General features: G+C 36.9%; 1 protein-coding gene across 1 annotated transcript; it reads left to right on the top strand.

Moving 5' to 3' along the window:
• The first annotated feature begins 762 nt into the window (after window positions 1-762).
• Window positions 763-1,080, top strand: LOC114623290 (60S ribosomal protein L36a-like). The gene has a single exon (XM_028769950.1). It carries the CDS (start codon window positions 763-765, stop codon window positions 1,078-1,080), a length of 318 nt encoding a protein of 105 aa, XP_028625783.1.
• The last annotated feature ends 9,281 nt before the right edge of the window (window positions 1,081-10,361 follow it).

The following is a 10,361-nucleotide window of genomic DNA, read 5'->3' on the forward strand; positions in this document are numbered from 1 at the left end:
CCAAACACACACACACACACACACACACACACACACACACACCAATGGAGGAATGTCATAAGAACACAAGAAGTAGGTGGAAGCATACCCCACAGGGCAAAGGTGGGAGAATGATGATTCTATCTTTTAAAAAGTTGGAACATTTGAGTCAAAACTGGCAGGAGAAAAAAGTATATATTTAAATATAATGATTGAAAAATAAAGTTTCTGCTGAATGATGAGGAAGGAATGGGAGTTGGAAAACCACCATTTGTAATATCATGGGAAAGACTCATTCAGTCAAGACAAGTTAATAGATGCTAAATATAGAAGAAATATTTTAGAGGAAACTTGGTATTTACATGGTCTTTAAAAATATCTAGAGAGATAGGGTAGGTAGATGGCTCAGTGGCTAAGACCACTTGCTGCTCTTGCAGAGAAACCAAGCTCAGTTCCTAGCATCCATGTTGAGTGGCTCATAAATACATGAAACTCTAGCTTCAGAGGACCCAGTACTTTCTTCTGGCTTTGACTGGTACCCACATACATGCAGAACTCACTCACTTAGACACACACAGAGACATAAATAAAAGTATTGAAAATCAGTCTTAAAGAAATATCTCAAGAAGCTTAGTCATTATGGGAATGCAGTTGAAGACAATAGCCTGTCAAAGTTCCATAGCTCTATAGGATAATTGTGGTTGATAATTGTTAATTACACATTTCAAAGTAACTGCTAAAGAATATTTTTAAGCTTTCTGAGCTGATAGTGCTCCTGAAAACATGGTGAACATGCCTAAGACCCGCCAGACATTCTGCAAGAAATATGGGAAGCACCAACCCCACAGGGTGATGCAGTACAAGAAGGGCAAGGATTCTCTGTCTGCCCACGGAAAGCGGCATTATGACAGGAAACAGAGTGGCTATGGTGGGCACACTAAGCCTATTTTCCACAAAAAGGCTAAAACTACAAAGAAGATTGTGCTGAGACTGGAGTGCATTGAGTCCAACTGTAGATCTAAGAGGATGCTGGCTAGTAAGAGGTGCAACCATTTTGAAGGGAGGCAACAGAAGAGAAAGGGCCAAGTGATTCAGTTCTAAGCTGATTTTGTTATGAAGATAATAAAATCTTGACTTTTCATCCCCTTTGATTGCAGTTGGTCTTTGGGAAGGGAATAAATTAAAGCTTTCAGAAAAAAAGAATATTTTTAAATGTCTCTAGCACAAAAAGAATGATCAAGAGATGGTAGATATGTCAATTATCCTTATCTGATTATAACACAATGTATGCATGCATTAAAATGCTACACTGAATCCAATACATATAGTTATGTCAACTAGCAATATAAAAGTTACTAAAAAGGTGTCCTACTACAAATTATTAAATAGAAAATTTAGTATATAATATAAAATTGTATAATAAAGGCATTGGTAATACCTTGACCAAGTAATCAGAAATGTCATCAAAGAAGAGGTAGCTGTCATGTTTTCATGAATGTGGCATTTCAAGAAGGATTTAAGTCTTATGTGGCATTCTCATCAGAAATACTACTTGAAAGGCTGAAAGAAACCCTCATCAAGGCAAAGAAGAAGGAGGAGAGGGTAAATGTGGGATGGGGGTTTTGTAGAGGGGTAACTGAGCAGGAGAATAACATTTGTGATATAAACAAATGGAATGATTAATTAAAAAGAAAAAAAGAAAAGAAAGAAAGCTCAATGGGTCAGAGTACTTCACACAAAGCCTGACAACCTCAGTTCAATCCCCAGGACTCATATGTTGGAAGGAGTAAACTGACTCCCACAAGCTGTCCTCTGACCTCCACACATTCGTGGTGGCATATGCACCCACACCCACCTCAGAAAGAAAAACAAAGAAAGAAATATAAATAAGTAGACAGAGAAGAACAAAGAAAAACTACCTGAGAATCTAGTCATGGGGAAATATCTGATAAACTCCAAATAGGAATATCATAATCAAATAAGACGACTATATTCTTTAGAAACTTCAGTCTCACGCAGACTGAGAAAGTATCAAAATGAAGATTAGAGTCCAATTTCTACTGGGAGGGTTAAAATGCCTTAAAATTACATTATTGGCTCTGCTGATAAACATAGTCAGTGGATCAAGGTACTGAATCAATGGTAAGTGTATTGGTTTGATAAATCATCATGGTTGTACAAATCTACAGTGATGCAGCACTAGGACAATAACGTATATGGCACACTCTCAAATAAGTCCCTGTGCATGTGAATGCTCACAGAGAAGCGAGGACTGAAATAACGGGAGAAAGAAAAGGCAAATACTACAGTCATTGCATGTTGACAGTATATAAATGTTAACAGTGTTGAACTATATTAACACTATGCAAACCATGTTGGATGTAGGCTATACAGACTTCTTAGTATTTTTTTGTATATTTCCTATAAATATGAACTTCCTTCCATGTAAAATTCAATAACATTAAATCGGCATTTAAATAGAAAAAAAATAAGATACAATATCAAAATGGTAGTACATACTTCTCTTGCAGGGAACTATCAGTTCCTAGCACCCACATCCAGTGGGTTATTATCTTCTATACCTTCAACTCTAGGGGATCTTGGACTCCCTGGACACCTGTACTCACAGGCACACACCCACAAAGAAACACATACTGTCTTAGTAAGGGTTTCATTGCTATGAAGAGACACCATGACCAAGGCACCTCTTATAAAAGGAACTCGTTTAATTGGGGCTGGATGACAGTTTCAGAAGTTCAGTCCATTATCATCATGGTGGGAAGTATGGCATCATATAGGCAGATTTGATACTTGAGGAGCCAAGAGTCCTTTGATCCGAAGGCATCCAGGAGGAGACTCTCTCCCACAAGTAGCTAGAAGGGGGCTCTCTTCCACACTGGGCAGCGCCTGAGCATAAGGGCAGACCTCAAAGCCGACCTACATAGTGACACACCTCCACCAACAAGGCTACACCTCCTAATAGAGCCATTTCCCATAGGTCAAACATACTCAGACCACCACAGGTACACATAATTAAAAATAAATCTTAAAATGAACATTTTTAGACAACTTCTCTAAGCACTACATTTAAACTAAGTAGTCACTAGTAGTCAGATATGATTTTAACAGCAATAAGTTTTATGTGTGCAATTTCTTGTTTTATGGGTTCAGGGTGACAATACCATATGCTGACTTTCAAAAGCTTCAGGACTACACATGAACCTTGAGTTTCTTTGGAATCACATACAGTCTTTGATTCTATGACAGTGGCGCTTACACCAAAACTATTTGATATACAAAAGCTCAAGCCAGACAAGATTCCAGCACAGAAGAAGAAAGGTGGGTATGACATCCCACTGTTGGCTGAGGAGCTATTGGCATTCCATTACTTCTGTGATTAACACACATACACACACACACACACACACACACACACACACAAAATCTCTTCAGCTCTCATGACAAGCTTCATTCTGTGTTTCAGTTAGGCCTGGACATTTGGACTCTGAAGTTCCTGTGAGTGTCCTTTATTTCCAGTGCTTTCTTCCTTAGTTAGGCATAGAGTCTCACCACAAATCTTTCTCTAGGATGACATAATCTTCAGTGTCAACTGGCTTCATTTGTTTTCAGTCCATAAAGCTAATTTCATCTCTTCTTTTTCTTCATTCCCCTCTCAGCACAGTGTATTATTAGGTTTTGAAAGAGTTTTAAAATTCAGTATACTTTCCCTCGTTTAAAATCTATCCCAGGGTATCCATCCCCACACATGGTACTATGTGAATTTAGAACTTACCTCACCTGGTTACTCATATCTAGATACAAATCCTTCAATCTATTCTCCCACCATACTAAGAGCATTTTATTAAAATGACTTGTACAGTCATATTCACTGATATGTAGTTATTTGTTCAGCCATGCTCACCAATGTATAATTTGTACAGTCATGTTCACTGATAAATATAATTATATGTACAGCTATGTTCACTGATGTATAATTTGTACAGCTATGTTCACTGATGTTTAATTTGTACAGCCATGTTCACTGATGTATAATGTGAACAGCCATGTTCACTGATATATAATTATTTGTACAGCCGTGTTCACTGATGTACAATTCATAATAACCAGTATAAAGATACAGCCTAAATGTCCATCAGCAGATGAAAGATGCAAAATCTGCAGCACACATACTGTAGAATGCTGTTCAGCCTCCAAAAGGAAGAGACTCTTCTCACTAGCTGTGCTTGGTAAAATAATTCAGTCACCGAAGGACAAATACTCTTATGATTCTACTTACATTAGGTATCTACTTACAGAAGGAAGCAGAAGGGGCTGAGGAACAGGAAGTAGGAAAATGGTTAAATGTGCATAAAGTTTAAAATATTCAAGTAAAAAAAATACTCTGTGTATGAATAAATTAACACTACTGAACTGTTAAAAAACAAACCAAGTGGTCATTTTTTGTCACCTTTTCATAATTGTAATATTAACCATATCACTTCTATTTTAAATGCCTCGGTATCATTCTCACTATCATCGCTCACTATCATTTCTCACAGTCTGAATCCCTTCACATTCAAACTAAAATCTCTTATGATCTGGTCACTGTCTGCTTTTAATTTATCCAGTTTCCATCACTCTAGCTATAATCCATACAAGTAGCGCCTTCAATTTACCTCTTTCCCTCATTCTGTCTAGTCTTTGAAAGCAAGGCACTCTCTGTTCCTGGACTGAGGTAGAAGCCACACCCCAAATCATCCAATAATTGGCAAGATTTATTGTCAATGTCTACAAATGGTGATGTTCTCGAGAACAGGGAAAATATAAATTCCTTATTTCTGGATCTCTATGCCCTGGCACAGTACCTTGTGCACAAGATTGAGTCAAAACGTGCTTATTAAGTGTGTAAGTGAACTCATAACTAAGCTAACTCAGGAAAAGAAATAATTCTTTCTACTTCAAGCATCATAAAATTCATACTCGTCAACACATCACAAAATACTTTTAATAAAAACACGCAGCATTATTTAGTAAAGGATTCTGTAATTATTTTTGGTAGACCAAAATTAATTGTGTTTCTTTTTTAAAGGGAGTTAGCACACCCTCCATAAATAGAAGCTGGTGCAAACGACAAGGTAATAATGTTCCATTTTCTAGCCAATGTATGAGCACATGACAAAAGCTAGGCCAAATTATCTCTTTATTTATAGCGTTTGAGTTCTGAGAATAATGACAAAAGAACTGAAAATAACTTTGCCTAAAATAGGTATGCATCAGCTCCTCTCTGCATCACTCGGTTTTGTTTTTTAAATCAACTATTCTAAACCTCGGTACCTTAAGGAAATATGTTTCATTTCAGTGTGTTAAACTGGGCTTCACAGAAAGATTCTACTTATTTTGGTGGGGTGGACCCCCATGCTTGCAAGAGACCTGTCGATTCATGGCATTGACAAGAAATATGGGGCCAGTAGGTGATTCTGTCCCCCAGTGTGCTAGCCTGGCACTCTTTCATGGTGATGACAGAATAATAAAAGCAAGCAAGTGGTATTGTAAAAACACTTCAAGCTTTGCTTGTGTCACTCACAGTCATTGACATTCCACTGATTAAAAGTCCTGTGAGCCCAGAGCAGGGCAGGAAAACCATCTAGAGGTCAATGTATTGAATATATGACCAAACCCTACACTTGGGGATTACAAGGGATTCTGGCTCTTGGGGCAAGCCACACACAACAGCTGAGCAGCTCTACCTGCCCTTAATTCCCATTCTAGCTTTAAAAAAAATTGGATATTTTTCTTATACAATATTTCTTGATTACAGTTTCCCCAAACCCTGCCTACTCTTGGGTGTATGTCTCTGCATCTGTGCCCCCTGTTATTGGGGGAAGTCTCTTTGATGATGACTGCATAAGGCACCAATCTATTGCTATAGCAGAATATCATCAAGAGGCATTTTAATAATGTGGTTTGTTTTTGTTTTTTTTAGGCCAGTAGTCTTTGGTTTTACCCTATGCCTCTGGGCTATCTAGTCTCTGGTTCTTGGGTACACAAGGAGTGTAGGGTGTGGGTTCCTTATCGTGGAGTGGGGCTTATATCAAACCAGACATTGGATGGTTACTCCTACAAATTGTGTGCCACCTAGCACATTTTACAGGCAGGCAAATTTATACACCACTCCCCAAATGACAGTAGCAGGTTTCTACACCATCCCTCAAATGGCCCCCAATTCTAATTCTTTCTCCTTGTAATCTCTAACTCGACTCTATCTCCCTCCCTTACCACTCCCATTACCATCCATCCCGAGTCCTTCTGCAAAATCTATTCTAATCTCCACTCTCAGTGAGATCCACATGTTCCCCTAGACCCCTCTTCTTTACCTAACCTCTCTAAGTATGTGAATTGTAGCATGGTCATTTTTTACTTTACTTTACAGTCAGTATCTACTTACAAATGAGTACATACCATGTTTATCTTTCTGGGTCTGGGTTACCTCATTCAGGGTGATTTTTCCTAGTTCTATTCATTTGTCTGCAAATTTCATTTTTTTAAATGGTGGAGTAATATTTCATTGAGTAAATGTACCGCATTTTTCTTTATCCATTCTTCTGTTGAGGGATATCTAAGTTGTTTCCAGTTTCTAGCTATTATTAACAAAAAGCCACATGAATATGGTTGACCAAGTGTCCTTGTGGTAAAATGGAGAATTTTCTGGGTATATGACTAAGAGTGCTATAATCTGGATCATGAGGTAGATCAATTCTCAATTTTCTAAGTAACCATCCTACTGATTTCCAAAGTGGCTGTACAATTTTACACTCCCATCAGCAATTAGGAGTGTTCTTCTACTTCACATCCTCACCAGCATGAGGTATCACTTCTGTTACTGATCTTTGCCATTCTGACAGGTATGAGATGGAAGGAATCTTAAGGTAGTTTTGATTTGCATTTCCCTGATGGCTTTCTCAGACATTTGAAATTTCTCTATTGAGCAATGAAAATTAGATCTGTACTACATCTTTAAATTGGATTATTTGGGGTTTTCTTACTTTGGGGGTTTTGTTTTGTTTTGATATGAAGCTTCTAGAGTTCTCTATATATTTTGAAAATTAGTCCTTTATCATGAGGAATGGAATTGGTAAAAATATTTTCCCACTGTGTAAGCTGTCACTTTGCCTTACAGAAGGTTTTCAGCATCATGAGATCCCCATTATTGTTTATCTTAGTGCCTGTGTTTCAGTGTTCTTTTCAGAAGTCATCTCCCACACCAATGTGTTCAAGGCTATTCCCTGCTTTCTCTTCTATCAGGTTCAGTGTATCTGGTTTTATGTTGAGGTCTTTGATCCTCTTGGACTTAAGTTTTGTGCAGGGTGTTAAATATGGACCTATTTGCAGTCCTCTGATTTGACCAGCATGATTTGTTGAAGATTCTGAGGTTTTTTTTCCCCCTCAATGTGTATTTCTCATTTATTTATCAACAGTCAGGTATGTGTGTGTGGATTTATGCCTGTCTTCTATTCGGTTTTCATTGATCAATGTATCTGTTTTTATGCCAATGTTATGTGGCTTTTTATTACTATAGCTGTATAATACAACTTGAAGTCAGAAATAGTGTGACCTCCAACAGTTCTTTTATTGTTCAGGATTGTTTCAGCTATTCTGGATTTTTTGTTTTTTACATATGAAGTTGAGAATTGTCTGTTCAAGGTCCTTAAAGAACAGTGTTGGAATTTTGATGGGGATTGCATAGAATTTGTAAATTGCTTTTGGTAGATGGCCATCTCTACTATGTTAATGCTACCAATCTATGAGTATGGGAGATCTTTCCATCTTCTGATACCTTATTAAATTTCTTTCTTCAAAGACTTGAAGTTTTTATCATACAAGTCTTTTATTTGCTTAGTTAGAGTTACCCCAAGATATACTATTTGAGGCTATTGTGAATGGTGCTATTTCTTTTATTTCTTTCTCAGTTCATTTCTCATTTGTACATAGGAGGGCTACTTTTTTAAAAAAATAATCTTTTATCTAGCTACTTTGATAAAAGGGTTTATCAATTGTAAGAGTTTCTTGGTGAATTTTTTTTAGAGTCACTTATGTATACTATTATATCATCTGCAAATAACAATACTTTGTCTTATTCCTTTCCAATTTGAATCCCCTTGATCTCCTTCAGCTGTCTTATTGCTCTAGCTAAGACTTCAAGTACTATATTGAATAGATAGGGAGAGAGTGGGTAGCCTTGTTTTGTTCCTAATTTTAGTGGAATTGCTTTGAGTTTTTCTTCATTTAAATTGATATTGGCAATAGGCTTACTGCAAATTGCCTTAATCATATTTGGGCATGTTCCTTGTATTCTTAATCTTTCTTGTAACATTATCAGAATGGGTTGTTAGACTTTGTTAAAAACCTTTTCTGTGTCTAATAAAATGATCATTTTTTTCTTTCAATTTGTTGATATGGTGATATTAATAAACTACATTTATTCATTTTTGTGAATTGAATTATCTCCACATCTCTGGGATGAAGCCTACTTGTTCATGGTAAATGATCTTTTCAAAGTGTTCTTGGATTCAGTTTTCAATTCAGTTTGCAATTGTTCCTTCTGTTTTCTATGTGGTGTAATAATTTGAAGAGTATTGGTGTTAACTCTTGTTTTGAAGTCTGGTTGAAGTCTGTGCTAAAGTCATCTGGCCCTGGGCAGTTTTGTTTGGGAGACTTTTAGTGACTGTTTCTATTTCACTAAGAGTTATAGGTCTATTTAATAGGTTATCTGATCTTGATTTAATTTTGGCAAAGTGGTAGCTATCAAGATAATTATTCATTTCTTTTAGATTTTCCAATTTTGTGGAGTACAGATTTTTGAACTGTCTTATGATTCTCTGAATTTCCTCAGTGTCTGTTATGTTCCTCTTCTTGTTTCTGATTTTGCTAATTTGATACTCTCCCTCATCCTTTTAGTTAGGTTGGATATAGTTTTGTGTGCCTTGTTGATACTTTCAAAGAACCAACTCTATGTTGCCAGACACCTGCTCCAACTGGGGAATAGGCTGAAGTCGGGCATAGAGTCAGATGAAAGCCAACATCTGATGATCTCCGGCCCTATAACTCTCTAAGTGTACTCAAGGCTAGAAGCTGAGGGCTCCTGGAAATTCAACAGTCTCTTGCTATTTTGGGACTAAAAACTGCTGGCTTCTGGAGACTAACACCTGCTGTTTAGCAGTGGGGAATTAAATTAAAGTGATTACTCTGGTTCTTTGTTCTCTTCTCACAGACCCCTCACTGGTCATGAGAAAGGCTCAGAGTTTCTTAACTCTTTGAGAGCCAGAGAAAGTTACATTTGCAGAAAAACACTCACTCTGAAAATAGGCTTGAATCTTTATTGCTGGGAGAAAGAAAAAAGTCGTTCTTTGTTCTTATACTTTCTCAGGATAAATAACATGATTTTCTATGCATCTTTATATTTCAAAAGTTTGTACCAAGTTTAAGCCACTAATTTAAGTGATAAATTCATAAGGAGTCACAGCAGAAATGTTTACATGTGTTTTGACTAAGACTAGTACCTACCTAAACACTTATTATTTGTCTTCTAGACCCATAAATTCATTAGAAGTTTAAAGCACTAATTTTTATGCTACAAGTCAGCATAGTTTTGTCAAAAGGCAAATCATCTGCCTTGTGTTTCCTTAGTTTTGAAGTTTTGTATAGATAGATAAATTAATCGATATTTTATTTTCTGTCCTTGCACTTGCAATAAATTGTCCATTCCCAGTTTATGACCTCTAGTTACCAAATAATAGTTTCACAGATAATCGGTTTTCCCTGATCATAAATTTGTTTCAAGCCTGCTTTCTTATCCTAGTGCAGTTAGCCCATGATATGTGAATGCTTACAGAACTCTAATTGAAGCTTTCTCTTTTTTTTTTTTTTTTTGGTTTTTCGAGACAGGGTTTCTCTGTGTAGCCCTGGCTGTCCTGGAACTCACTCTGTAGACCAGGCTGGCCTCGAACTCAGAAATCCGCCTGTCTCTGCCTCCCAAGTGCTGGGATTAAAGGCCTGTGCCACCACCGCCCGGCTAATTGAAGCTTTCATACTATAGAGGGCTCAAAATTTCTTGTATAAATTTAGAAATTCTATAGAATTATTATTAGGAATTATGAAATCATTAATTTGTCTACATAGAATTACTGCAAGAGAGTATATCTTCACTGATCTGCAGAAAATCTGCTCAATAGGGTGGACTAATGCCCAGGAATCATTAGACTATTTAATAATGACAGAAAAGGCATACAAGAAGAAGAATCCATCCTGAGATAAGATTTCTGAAGGCCCTGCAATTCAAAGTTTATCCATCATAGTCATGCAAAATTTGTTAGTTTGGGCCTCTC

This window comes from Grammomys surdaster, unplaced genomic scaffold, assembly GCF_004785775.1.
Source record: "Grammomys surdaster isolate TR1022 unplaced genomic scaffold, NIH_TR_1.0 196, whole genome shotgun sequence".
Taxonomy (NCBI): Eukaryota; Metazoa; Chordata; class Mammalia; order Rodentia; family Muridae; genus Grammomys; species Grammomys surdaster.